At 33.2% G+C, this 14585-nt stretch overlaps 2 protein-coding genes across 2 annotated transcripts in view; both read left to right on the forward strand.

Moving 5' to 3' along the window:
* The window catches only part of LOC119667029 (cell wall protein DAN4-like), a 299435-nt gene that overhangs the window by 205873 nt on the left and 78977 nt on the right, over positions 1 to 14585 (forward strand). The window lies entirely within an intron of this gene.
* LOC119673365 lies at positions 4435 to 6790 on the forward strand (the record flags this gene model as incomplete). Its single annotated transcript, XM_038084628.1, has 7 exons — positions 4435 to 5322; positions 5527 to 5748; positions 5809 to 5877; positions 5929 to 5994; positions 6105 to 6182; positions 6243 to 6302; positions 6452 to 6790. Coding segments are annotated over 7 exons (1722 nt in total), but the record flags the coding sequence as incomplete, so codon positions are not given.

A 14585-nucleotide genomic window follows, 5' to 3' on the forward strand; every position in this document is an offset into this window, starting at 1 on the left:
TCCTATTCCCAAGACAACTAATGTTTTGTTCTAAATAGAAGTTATATAGAGACCAGTTGGTCTTCCTAACATTTCTTATTTCGAAAGTGTCTTCAACTTCCCCTTCCAAATCAAAGCGTATATATTTGTGATCTGATAAGGAGTTCTCCTCTAACACCCTCCAATTTGAAATGTTGTTTGATATAAATGCACTTGCTAAAGTGAGATCTAATACCTCTTCCCTTATCGCATTTACAAAAGTAGGTTCGTTACCTTTATTAACTACCATTAAATTGTTAGTTGTGATATAATCAAAAAGTGACTCACCTCGTGTATTGATGTCTGTGCTTCCCCATACTGTATGGTGTGCGTTGGCGTCGCAGCACATTACCCACTGTAGGTTTCGGGTACGGCAGTATTCTGTAAGCTGCTGGAGCTCGATAGACACCGCTTCCTCTGCGTCGCCAGGGAGGTACAGAGATACAAAAACTATTATTCTCGTCCCTCTAGTACTAGGCACTTCTGCCTGTACCGCCACCAGATCACGCTGTATGAGCTCTGTAATTGGAAGAGATTTAATGGTTTTGTTAATCATTATCGCCGTTCTAGGACGATCAACATTATTATCATAGATTAACTTACACGTTTTTGTCTGTAGACCGTTTATGCGCCCCTTTGTGGCCCATGGTTCTTGGATGGCCACAAAATCCAGACAGTGTTGTTCCACCAGGGCACTGAGCCTGCATGAAGCTGCTATAGCCCGGTGGAGGTTGATTTGGAGGCAATGAAGTTGCCTCCAAGAGTTTTGCGGATGTGGCGGAGTCCGGGACATTATATCCCAGACTGGCCCTTGCGGACCTTGCCGCCCTTTGTACCGCGCAGCAATTCCGCGGCCTCCGGGTCTTTTCTTTCCCATTTCCTCAGACGACCAGAGAGAGCGGAAGGTTTTCGACCCTGGGCACGGATTCTGCCCCCTCTCAAGGGTGGTCCCCCGGAATTGAGACCCGTTTTCGGCTTCTGGTTGCTTGACTGAGCACAAGCCGCAGATGTTGTTGGTCGCTCATCTTCAACCACTTCCTTTGCTCTGTTTCCTTTATGTCTTGGTCTCAGCACGGCACTGCTAAGTCCATAGAAGACTTTATTGCCCAGCTTTCCGACCATTTCGGACGACATAGGATCCAGAGCAATCGCCATCTCGACGATATCGCCCTTATTGAGCCTGTGGAGTACCCGCCAGTCCCTGACACGCATGCCCGAATTTTGGCACTCAATTTGTCCCAGAATACGGTCGCTTTGCCAGGAAGCTGAGCCTGGGAAGTAGCCAACAAAGATTTCAGACTTTGGCACTTCTGCCTCGTCCACTACCTTCAGCTGGGCTCCTTCCCACGGCTTCAAGGCTGGGATTGTCTCTTTAGATCAAGTTACAGTCTCGTCGTCCAGACAGTTAATGGTAAACCATCCGGGCTTTAGACTGTAACCGGCGAAATGAGGCTTCACCCCAGGAGCTCGACAAGTTTCGTACATCTTGTCGAGGATGCATTTCTGCACCTTGCCAATTTCCTCATTGGACCAAATGCCCTCTGGGAAATTGTGCGGTAGTATACCGATCTTCTTAGAGCGAACAGTCTCTGCTAGGGTAGGCTTTGAACAATGGTCTTCGGAAGAAGTACTCTGTTTAGCCTGCCCCACAGATACCGTCGCCACCTCTTTACTGGGACCAGGTTTGCCCCCGTGTGAGGTCTCTACTTCCTTCATCCTACTGAAAATCGGCAAAGCAGTTGCAGGCACTGTTGATTTATTATCAACTTTCTTGCCCTGTAGTGCAATCCGCTTTGTCGGTTTTGAGCTTGATGTTGGTGTAGAGCTGTCCGATCGGGATCTTTTTGGTGTTGCCTGCCCTTCGTTAGTCGCAAGGACCTTGCTGTTTCCAGCGGGATGCCCTTGGCAAGTAAAGCCTTCAACCTTTTGCGTCCAGCGCCGGATAGCTTCACCCTCGTTTGAGTCTTTTTAGTTAGACCAGGCTCCAGAAGATCTCTCTCCTGTTCCGAGGAGATAGACATTCCAGCCGACTCTTGGCTAAGTGGAATGTCCATTTCCTCCGGCTTGTCGGGTAGAGGACCAGGTGCCCTCTCCAACAAGTCGTGGTCCATTTGTTCACTGACGATGGTACCAGGTGCCCCCTCGTTCAGTGATAAGTTTTGGCTTTGTAAAACCATATTTTGCACATTTAAAGGTGTGCAGTCCATAGAATTGAAAATGTTATTTTGTTCCATACAAAGTAAGTTTAAATAAACCGTGCAGGTTGGTCACCCATGAGCGCCCCCATGGGAAGGACAAATTGAAACCGTAGGTTTGCCAGACCTGGTACGGAGTTCGCTATTAAGCTTGACTCTACCCTGTCAAGCAAGTTCACCAGCATAGCTGTTCCACTGTGAGTTTAGGGGGTTTGTTTGGGGCAATAGGTATGTTCATATTCCAGTCTATCAAGACCTAGCCTTGGGAGCCTAGAATATGTACAGACCCTGCCCTAGGGAGTTTCCTTCTCCCCCGCCCGACTATCGGCGACCCACAAACAGCAGAGACATGACCGTACTGAAGGCGAGTCATTGGTCTGATAGATAGCCGCACTTTCCTATAGGACTGACCAATTAGCAAGTGTCCATTAAAGTCCACTAGCTAGCCTCAACGACTGATCAGGAATCGTAGATACCTACTTTCAACCTGTGCGTTGGCGGCAGTTCTTAGTTTGTGTGCTGAATCATGTCACATGAAAAATCATCATGTCATGACTTCCATATGACATGCTTCAGTCCACAATAAGCCCCTACACCACGACAAGGTGACTACCTAGCAAGGGTAAATTGAATTAAGTAGGTTAGCTCATTGGGCATATAATATTTCTCATGTATTGCCTAATTACTTATTTAATGATATTTTTTTTAATTATTTATTGTGTTGTTTTGGTATTCTTAGCTGGCACTTTGACTTTTGTTTATTTTAATTGTACTATATATGTTTGATTTAAGTTGGATGCATGGCTCTTATTCATGATGAATGGTTGTACTTCATAACTTGTTTGATATATTTGCATATATATAAAATTAATGGAGGTCAAGATTTAACTAGAAACATTGCGCTATTAATGATGATGATATATATATCAAGATCAAGTCGGTTTAAAGTCACTTTTGAATTTAATCAAGCTATATGTGATGATTGTCTTTGTCAGTGATATATTGAGATACCAAAGGCAAAATGTATGAGAGTTTTAGTCTTTTTAGTCTTTTTAAAGGGCATATATTGATCTGTGGAAGCTGAATTATGAAATGTTCTTTTTGTAACATCTATGTTGACAATAATTAGATAATTTACATATTTTGTTAATAAAATCATTATCTAAGCTATAACTTATCGTTAATTTAATTATAGACAAACATTTCAACACTTAAATGTGTTCAGTTTATAGCGAGAATATTTTCTGTTTTTTCAGCAATTTGAATATGCGCACTACGTTGTTCTGGTGTTTCACTTGTTCTGTTCGTTAGCTTTGGAGTGCTTCAGTAGCCGAAAACTTGTTATCAATTTTAATAAGTTTGGTTTGTTGAACCACAATATTTTATGGATGAACTTCAGGTTGTTTCGAAGTTTTATACACTGGCTCTATGTTTTTTAACCAAATCCTATTAATTTTTAAAGGGCTGTTGTGCTTTTCTTTATATTAATGTTTTTATTTTTTTTATCACTGATTTTTTTTGAGTAAGGTTTTTTATGATTACTTTTGGGAGGCATTTCAAATTTTTAAATAAAATTTCTTTTTTTACTTTTAAAGGTATTTAATTTGAGAGCAATTGTGATGATGTCAAGTTGAACACCTTACAAAATATCCATTTATTAATTAAGATATTTATTTAATAAAATACAAAACAAAATATTTGTTAACTATTTTGTTGTTTCTTCAATTGATCTTCTTCTGTAAATGTAAAGATATTTTGGTTGGTTTTTTGAATGGACGTACTCAATTTTTCACGTCTGTTAAGAAGTTCAATAGCCCAAGCGCCACCGCGGAAAAAAAGTGAACATAAAATTAATGAGCCGAGACGTTAACCAATTGCATTGCGCATGAGCAGTGAACTGTGAATCAATGATGAAGTCCATAATAATAGTAGAAAATTAGTGACAAAAATATTGTAGTTCAGGTTATATGGTCACAAGGAAAATATGAATTTACAAAGAAGTGCAAAACGGAAAAATATTAAAGATATCGAAACAATGATTGCGTTCGATACAGAAAAGTCATATGATATGTAACAACTGTCACGCCCACAATATATCAAGAGGTTTATGGCATATAAAATGAATTGGAAAATGTCAAAATGGTTTAGTATTAATTTTTCAATTCAACCATAAAATCGAAAATACGGAAAATAACTTAAACAATAAATATATTTTCATTTATTGCAATCCTGCGGAAAAATGCGTAAACCCTTTATAGCAGTGATATTCATTGTTGTTATTGTGATGGCACAATTAATAGCCACAGTGCCATTACGTAAAGTCCTACAAGCACAGCTGAATCCGAATTATCTACGTGCAATGGCGGCCTATAAGAGATTACAGTCGAAAGTGCCAAGTGAGGATTTACGTGCCATAACCATTATTGGAATACTGAATGGTGCACAGAAAACCGAAAAAGAAATGGAAAAACATTTGACTCTGGCACTCAAGGATCTGCTTTCCACTCCTGATAAGCAGAATAAGGATGTTATATTACCAAAGGTTGAAGAAATTGAAAAACAGGTAGTACGTGATCAGAGAGCGCTGAAAATACTAAGTAGCGCCATGGATGTTACAATTGGTATGAAGGACATTAAAGTTTTTAAAATTGAAATGCGACAGTCTGTGTTAGAAGTACCAAAAGGTGATAATAATAAAACAATTGATGAAGAAAAGTCCAAAGAAAAGCATAGTGTAGAAAATAAGACAGATAATAATGGAGACACGAATGAGCTACCGAGAAGAATTGCTGCATTAAGACAACAATTAGTGGAACATGTTAATTCAATGAAAGAAATAGTCGATAAAAAAATTGAAAATACATTAGATTATTTGATTGAAGAAGCAGATGAAGATGGGCTCTTGGCAAAAGCCAGTAATAAAATAGTGCGTAAAAGACATGCAGCTAAGAGTGAACGTGATCGTGAAGTACCGGCTGAAGTAAGAATGATTGAATCTCTTCTGACAAAAGAGAACTCCCAAGCAAACTCAATTGATAAAGGAATTGATAAATCCAAGGATGATTTCGATTTCGATTCATTTGAGGACACATTTGAGTTAGATGAAAAGGTAAGTTAAGTTGTTAAGTACTGTTGGCTTTAGTTTATTGTAGAGGATATGGTTTAGTATGGTTTACTAACAAAAACTTAAGTAAAATATACATATAATGACAAATTCTTAAAGTTGTCAAATAGAACAAAAAACAACAACAAAAATAAAAATACCAGCAGAAGTAAAAGTAGAAGCAGTAATAAAAATACTAAAAATTCGAAGAAAAAAGGTGTACAAAAGTCTGCCAAACAAGAATTATCAACGGAACCACCAGTACTAATAGAACTACCAGAAGTGCCAGAACTGCCGGAGGTGCCAGAGCTTCCAACTGTAACAGACCTACCGCAATTGCCAAGTGACTCAGAGGAGTCACCTGAAGTTGTAGTTAATGGTGCGCCACCACCTGGTGGTGGTCTTGTGGGCCTTATTGGTAGTTTAAGTGGAGTGAGTAAGAATGGGTAAAATGATATAGTTTTAGTTGTTTTATTTAATTTCAATTTGTAGGGCGAAGGTGGTTCTGATGTAGGTGCTTTGATTGGTGCACTTACAGGAGTTATTTCAACATTATTCGGGGTAAGTTTTTTTATGCTAGTGATATAAGTTTATTTAAAATATGTATTTTAGCCAGGTGGCTTGGATGTTGAATCCTTAATTGGTACAGGCACATCACTGATAGCTGGTTTGTTAAGTGTAAGTAATAACAGAAATTTAAATAAATGTTTTGAGAAATATTTTTAATTAATAATATAATTATAACTATTTAGACAAGTCTTTTATTATAAAAGTATTTACATTAATAGGGTGATAAAAATTTTGGTACCGTGTTGGGCCAATATGTTGGTGTTGCATTTGATGGTTTATCTGGCGGCGGTGGAGCTGTAAGTACTGTAATTTCCCAACTATGAGAATTAAAAATATTTCTTTTTTCAAATTTTCAGATCAATAATGGACAATTTATAGGAAATTTTTTAGGCACAGTTGTCGCTTCTTTAAGTGCAGTATATATCTTTTAATTCTATATACCCTTTTTTGCTTTACTAATATCTTAGCTTCTAACAGTATTCTCGGTTAATGGTTTTAGTTGTCCTTCTTCAAAATTTAAAAATTTTTTTTTAATACAAAAATAAAATTGAAATTTTTTTTTAAGGATCCTGAAACCGATGAACCACCACCTAGACCATTGTTATTTGCACAAAATCTTTTAAGCAGTTTCTTAGAGGCAAAAAATCGCAAAGCTTCTGATGAAGCTTCTGAAGAACGTAAGGATCATAATGCTGCTCCAGCAAAACCTCCTGAGAAAGGTTCAGATTCAGGTGCTTTCATAAAACATATTGCATCACATGTTGTAAATAATTTAGTTGGACTAATATTAAATGCCGCCTTGGGAGCGTCAGGTGGTGCTTCACATGCATCTGCAAATTTATTTGCTGGAAGTTCAGCTGCACACACACATAAACCAGCCACTGGAGGTGGTAAGACGTGGTAGTTGTTTCTAAGCCAACTTAATAGGTTTTTTATTGTTTTCGTTTTACAATCTGATTTTATTAGTTCCATGCTTTTTGTACAAAGACTCATATTCATAGTTTGGATGTAAATCAATTTTTAATGTCTGTGTTTTAAACGTTATAGATAATAAAATTTCTTAGTAAAATTTAAGTATTGTTACATAAAGTATAAAATTTTTTATTTGTAATATTATGATGTGTATATTTGTTAATTAATAATATAACTACATTATATCGTATTTTATATTATAAGTCTGAAGTTAATGATGTGTGTAAAATTATTTTAATGATATTTGCAAGTACTCTTTTTTTATTGATAATAAAGATCTTAAAATGTATATTATGTGAAATAAATTAATTAATAACCATTAAGTCAGTTATTTAATATGTTCAGATACCATATTTTATACAAAGAGTTGAGTGCGTAAAAGAGTTTAACAATTAATCCATAACTTGTGGTAAAACATTTATTTCTTTCGCTTGTCCATATTACCATTAAAAATGGATAACTATATCATATTTATATTTTATAGTAATGACATTAAAACGATTTACCAAAAGATAGATCGCAGTTATGTTGGTGTCGTTAAACTTCAGAAACTGAAAGTTATATAACGCTTATGCTTTCTGGCATAAATCTGTTCTTATCACAGTTGGTAATTGTCCAAGCTTCTGCACCCTTCTGTATGTTGCATCGTAAGAGACTAGTAGAATGTTCTTTTTGTTTGTCTAAAGAGGGCTCTATTTCTCAGTTCTTTTCAATTTCAAAATCTTTCATCACTTAAAACTTATAGTTGTCAACAGTGACGTGGGAAATTTGTTCGTTGATAGAAACTATTTTTTTTTCTTACATATGGCAACATCCATTTGCCACGATAGTTTTTCTAAGTTGGAAAAGTCGCACCGACGGTTTGAATGTTCAGGCCAACAACACCAACTTCATTAAAAATAGGAATAAACAGGGTACCAGCTCCCAAAGAAGCGGAGCACTGCGACCATGCTTGATCTTTTGTGCTGCAACAGACTCTGACCGAACAGAAGACATTCCGCCTTTTGATTGCCAGCTAGAATGTCGGCCGTTGAGGACCTTCTAAGGTCAGAAAGGAAGAGTAGTTCTCAACCCAGTGATTTCCTCCTTGCCCAGATCAAGGCTTCTAAGCAGAGTAACTTTATTACTTCTAGAAGAAATGCTGAGAATGTCGGTGGTATCTGAAAGACTGTTACGCCAAGGTAGGAAAAATATATAAATATTTCTTTAAAAAGCTATAGCATAGTAAAATCACTTTAGATTTTAGTGTTAAACTTGAAAATATATTTGTGAAAAATAATGAATAAGTTTACTTTTAGAGTTATTAAATTTTAATTAAGAATTACTAAACAACAATAATTAATAATACAGAAAAACATTTAAGAAAATATAAGTTTCAACTACTAAAAGTAAAACAAAATAAGCCAAGGCGTAAGCGGTCGCAAGTGAATTACACTTGAAGAAATTACTAACCAGACGATGAAAGCGAAAGCAATTACGACAAACTGCAAAGCAAATTTGAGACAACACATATAACACTTCAGTGGCGTAGATGCAAAATTTATGTAAAGGTAAAAAAATTTATAAATAAAATTTAAAAAATAAATGTTGTTATTAAAATGTGAACTTAGATATTTTTGTTTTAATGTAACAGAATTTAAAAAAGTTAGTCAAATAAAAAAATAAACCTGGAAGAGGTTTCAGTGATGCACGCAATCAATGCTTGACTTAACTCAAATACATATATTAATATAAGCAACAACCATTTCGGCAGCTAACAGAACTAAAAACTCAGAAGATTTACAGAACTGTTAGAGAAAATAATTTCACCAAAAATTTCTGTACAAAACATTTTCAATGTTAACCATTTTAAGAATTTTTACTGTGTGTCTGTTGTACTCTGTGTACTTTAGGTAGCAATGTTGGTGCTGCCCCTGTAATTACTCTTTTACCCACTGCCTACTTGAATCATTATCTGTTTTCTCTACACATTCCACTTGTGTTTATTACACTTCATTAAAAAAATTTCTTTTAATTTTGCTTATTGTCATTTTCATTTCGCTTTCATTTTCATGTTGCTTTAGCCGCTTTCTTCGCTTGAATGGGTAAACAGCTTTTTTGCTTTATTGTTGATGCTTCAGTTACGCGTGGATCTTTCACAAGTTACTACGATATTTTGACGTATTCCAATAATTTTATTGCAAAATTGTTTATTTTTGTTATTTTCTGTTCCCCGAAAAATACAAAAACAAATAAGTGTTAACTAATAAAGTTAAAATAGAAATAATATAAAAAATTTGGTGCTTAAAGTTCGGGCTTATCGTCTTCAAATCGGTTTCGTATCTGCTGCGCTGCTATTTACGCTGTTGGTAACATCTTGAGACTCTGTAACGTTAGGCCTACGCGCATCTCATCTTTCTGTGTTGCCCCTGTAAACTCAACGCTCAACTTTGTCCATTACATATTTATTTGTTTTTATTCCTGATTTTTGGTTATAAGTTTTGTTTTAGTTGCAGATTTGTGTCAGTGTATGTGTGTATGTGTTTTTAGCAAAGCATTTTGTGTAAATTCGTAAAAAATTTTGCTAATCACCATTTTTTAATGTTAAAATAATTTATATTTTTCTATGTTTATTCGATTTTGTAATTATTTTGAATAGTTTTTGTTTTCTTTCCATTTTGTGTGTCAAATTTTTTGTACAAAAAAAGTGTGTGTTAATAAAATTTGATTTAAAAGCGGTAAAATTGTGAATTTGGTAAGTTTTTGTTTTTTTTTGAAATTTTTTCCCATTATTTAAGTATATGTAATAAAAAAATTATTATTATAATCATAGAATTTCATTAATATTTATTGTTTTCATATTGTATACAATGCAAAAAAATATTAATATTATATGCAGTTATGAGCAGAGTCAGAAAAACTAAAACCGAAGACTTAAGAAACAAACTTTATTGCGAGTTTACATTAATGTTAATTCAAATACCTGTTAAAGGCTTTGCTGTAGAGTTTAACATCAGTTGACGCACAGAGTAAGAAAATTTTCTCAGCCTATAATGGATGCCTTTGCCTGTTTTTGTTTCAACTCAATTTCTACAATTTTTCTTTAGTGGCATTAGTGTTGCCAATTTAATAATTTAAAAAAGTAAATAATGCATTTTTGGTATAAACTTTTACATTTTAATAAAATAAAATGGGAATAATAAAGAAAGTGCTTTAATAAACTTGTTATGAAATGGAGTGGCTATGTTGCTTGATAGGAGGTAATTTAAAGTTGATAGGAGGAAATTTCTTCTTACCCATTCAGAAGAGGTGATACACTTCTTCTGTGTAAAAACTACCAGGGTTATCATCATCGAAATCGCTTAAGGACTTTCAACCTATAATGATTTAAGGATTGTATGGAACTGAGTAGGTTTAATTTATAAAAATTATAAAAATTCTAACAGATATACAACTGTAGGATAAATTATCATTAGCATAAGGTTTCTACTACTAAAATAAATTGTATTCTATTTGAAGCGTTTACCGTGATATCATTTCACATATACTAGGCAACATCAATCTAACAGTTTGTTAGAGCCAGAAATCGTCATATTTTTGATTGACTATCAGAGGGTTTCACCGATATAATTGTCTAGATATCTTGTTTATAAGTACTTTAAGCGTTTTGATACCTATTTTTTTTGGTTACTTATATTGCTTGCGGTTGGTAGGTCAGAATTCAAGAGGGCTTATTGGCAAATTTTCTCAGGTCAGCATATTTTAAGAATGCAACCCAAACAACTTCTTAATGAGGACTTCTATGTAATTACATGTTTTACAAGCGTAATATAGTACAGATTTAACGTTTAACTTAAAGGGGCGCATCTTTATTTTCTGATTTATTTGAAAGTTGTTGAATTTTGTTCTTGCACTGTCACGAAGTGTTAGCAGAACTGTCATAGGCATTATGTAGGATTACAGTCTCTTAGTACCACATGTATATAGCATAAGATAGAAGTTAGTTAGATCATCTGTTCTAAAAGCCTATTAGAGAGCATAGAAAAAATTGGATCCTAGAACATTTCTTATGCTCATATATTGCGTAATCAGAAACACAATACAAATGATTTAGGGTTTTACCAAATCTATTTCACTCTTGAATAAAGCTTCAAGACTGTTTATGTTCTACTGAACCATTGATATCCGACATCTGACTGTAAAGTTTTAGAGCGCTATCGATCCATCTAGTACATCTAAAAATCTATAGACCTAAATGTGAGCTTTACCGAATCTATTTTAGTGTTAAATAAAGCTTAAAGGATGTTTTAAACACTGTTCACATGCGACTTCTAGCTATATATTTTTATACAGGTTCGGCTCCATCTAGTATTCCACCGAAGCTAAAGATATAAACGTGGTCTGCGGTGAGTCAGATTAACGTAATCTGTTCAAATTCTAAATTTTTTATATTTTTAATCCTAATCGAACATTTTAATATTCCAAAGTTCTGTAATAGTGTACAGTAAAATATAATTATTTTTACTATGTATAGACGTTTCTTCAACAGTATATAAAATATATATACGTGTGTAACATACACGATTATTCGATTTAAAATCGATGTCGATTTTTTTTTTTCATTTTTCATAAGATATTTCACATCATATATTGAAAACTGTGTTTAATGAATCATAAGACATTAACTAAGATGTTATAAAAATCTGTTTATAGTTTGTATCAGATTAATAAAAGTCATTTACTTGAATAATAGTGATAAAATAGATTATCTCTAAATATCTTGTTTAACAAATTTTTATTTTTGTCAAAAGTCATGATGTTATTAAGAATTATGTGTTTTTAATTGGTTTTATACCATAAAAGAACTCTAATTAGACTGCTGAAATATAGTATTGGCATTGCAGAAATCAGGTTAAATTTATTTCTTAATTTAAATCATACGTTAATACTCGTATCATTGAAGTAACCGTTTGACAATTCAATATAAACAAGTCAAATGATATGCACAGGTTCAAGACTACGCAGTGCACGTTGAGAAATAAATTTTATATAAGTTGACACTCCTTAACTCGAGGTGCTATTAAAACTCAATAAAAAACTAACTTTAATGTCAAGTGAATAAAGCCAAAAGTTGTAAGCCAACAAGGTTAAAGGATGCATAAAACGCTTTTAAGGCAGTATTCTCTCCTTTTTAACTCTGAATTGAATTTCGTTAACCATTTAATTTGATTTTGAAAAATTGGTTTATTTAGTAGTTGCGTTAGTTGTGGGTGTTCAGATATGTTTACTTTTCATTGCCTTGTTGTCACATTTGTTAATATAAATCAAACACATATCATTAGGCAATAATTGGTTCATAGACTAATAAAAACTGCAGATCGACTTAATTAGTTAAGTAGTAAAAAAACCGAACAACCAATTAAAGTCGGTCATTAAACTTATTGGCACACATTTATAATATCATCTTTAATATTATGTATCTTTTTCACCTTTTTCTCTTTGTTTTCGAAAAATCTTTTTTTTGTTTATCTTCTGCTACATTTCTTTCACATTTGCTCCAGTTTCGCTATTTTTATTTATTTTTTCTCCATTTTACTTTCGATTTCATGTATTTATCTTGCCATCTTGCCATCGAAATCATGTTCATCAGTATCATTATTATCGGTGTCGAGTTAACTTTGAAAAAAGCTGTCATTCCAAATTAATTCATTTCTCAGCGACCTTGAGGTTATTACCGGTTTCTATTGTATTTCACAGATATCTATCTGTTTGTGAGGAACTTCACATTTGCATTCACATTTGCGGTTGAAATGGCTTTCAAAATGGTTGAACTGTCATTAGTAAATTCGTGTTAATCAATTTAGTGGTACGCATATATCTTGCATCTGCAATAACCCATATTTATCAACTCGATAATATTGTATTTATTGATGTTATGTTGCAAGCCTACAGTTTCTTATATTGTACTGGTTTATATAAACCAATTTTTATACAATGAATTATTATTTTTATAGCGAATTAAAAATAATTAAAATGTACCATTCGATGATTGTAAGAAAAAAAAATTATGATATAAAAGTTGTGAATTGGATTGTTTTAGGACTTTTACACTTTCACTTTTTTTATAGAAGATAATAAAGGTTTTATAAGTATTTTAATATTTTTCAAACGCTAAAATCGTTTGTGTATAGTTATTAAATAATTATAAAAAAAAAAAAATTCAAAAGAAAAAAGTTGTTAAATTATCAGTAAAATGGTACGGTAAGCGTATCTGCGGATTATTGTTGTTTTCTTAAAGTTTCTTCCTAGATTTTATGTTTAATCCACTTTCACTCACTTTTGGAAGTGATTAATTGCGTAATTCATGATTAGGTTATAGTTTTAATTTTGGTTAAATTGACTAAAGTAAATAGCTTTTTATGATACTAAACTTTGAAATCTAACATATCTGCCATTGGAGTCAAAAAAATTTGGTTTTGGGCATTGGTATGAAAAAGTAATTTAGATTCAAAATCATTTAGCACTGTGTTAGGAGTTTATTTGAGACTGTATTAAATGGAGTGATAAGTCTCCTGGTCTATTTTTATCTTTAACAGTTTAACCAATAGTTTTAAAGTTGGGAGTTTCTCCAGTATCTGAGTGTGTAACCTTTCTGCATACTCGACAGAATATAGAATAGTTTTCATTTAGTAAGAGAGCGCTCGTAGCCAATGAAAATGGCTACGCAGTTGTTTTGGTCCAGTACATGGAGTAGCGTTAAGCTGTTGTCCAGCATAATTTAATGAATTATGATATAATTTAATACACGTAAGACTGCTTAACTGTCAGACACTATGCTTATTGTCGATCTATTTGTCTATTTTTTCAAATATACGCTAATAATGGTTTCCATGGTAAACAGTTCTGCTTGCACAGTTGGATATTTACCCATAGGTAAGGCTATTTGGAAACAAAGTCCTAGTTGGATGACTGTTTAGAAGTATTATTAATCAGTAATAACAATTTTCTGAAAGAAATTTAAAAAAAACGATAAGCTAGTAGGTCTAGAATGTTATAACACTTAGTTTAGGTTAGGTTGAGGTGGCGGTCTTGTATACCAAGAAATCCCATTTGAGCACAAATGATGATCCATTGTGGTACCACAGGAATAGCATTGGTTAGTGTACTAACACTTAAAAGGAAGTCATTTTGTCAACAAAGTAGAGTATTTTGGTATTATTAACTGATATGGTTTAAGGAAATAGAATAATTCGTTGAACATAAATAATATATTGTTATTACTATGGTTAAGTTGTAATCAATATTGGAGTTTGGGTAAAAAAATTATAACAATTAGAAAAAGTTACTGTTTTATGTGTGAAGTTAAATCCGTTAGAATGAATTTAATTCAGTATTTTTATATCTTTTTATATCATCTATTAGCGCTCTTTATCAAGTTATCAACCTAACTTTTTAATGAAGTTATGAAAATATTCAGTTAATATATTCCTTATCATTATTCTATACTCAAGATAACTTTATTATTTATATATATATATATTTTCAATATAACTTTAAATAAATTCAATAACTATGGCTAAGCAGAAAACGCAATGAAATAAAATTTTAGTATTTCCAAGAAAGAAAGTTTAACTCAAGCAATAATTATAACTCATGGTAATGAGATGACCTCATCTGTTATGTTAAACAATTTTTTATTAATCATTTAACAGATTAAAGCAGTATTTAAATAAAATCTGTGACTAAAT

This window comes from Teleopsis dalmanni, chromosome 1 (genome assembly GCF_002237135.1).
Source record: "Teleopsis dalmanni isolate 2A chromosome 1, ASM223713v2, whole genome shotgun sequence".
Classification (NCBI taxonomy): Eukaryota; Metazoa; Arthropoda; class Insecta; order Diptera; family Diopsidae; genus Teleopsis; species Teleopsis dalmanni.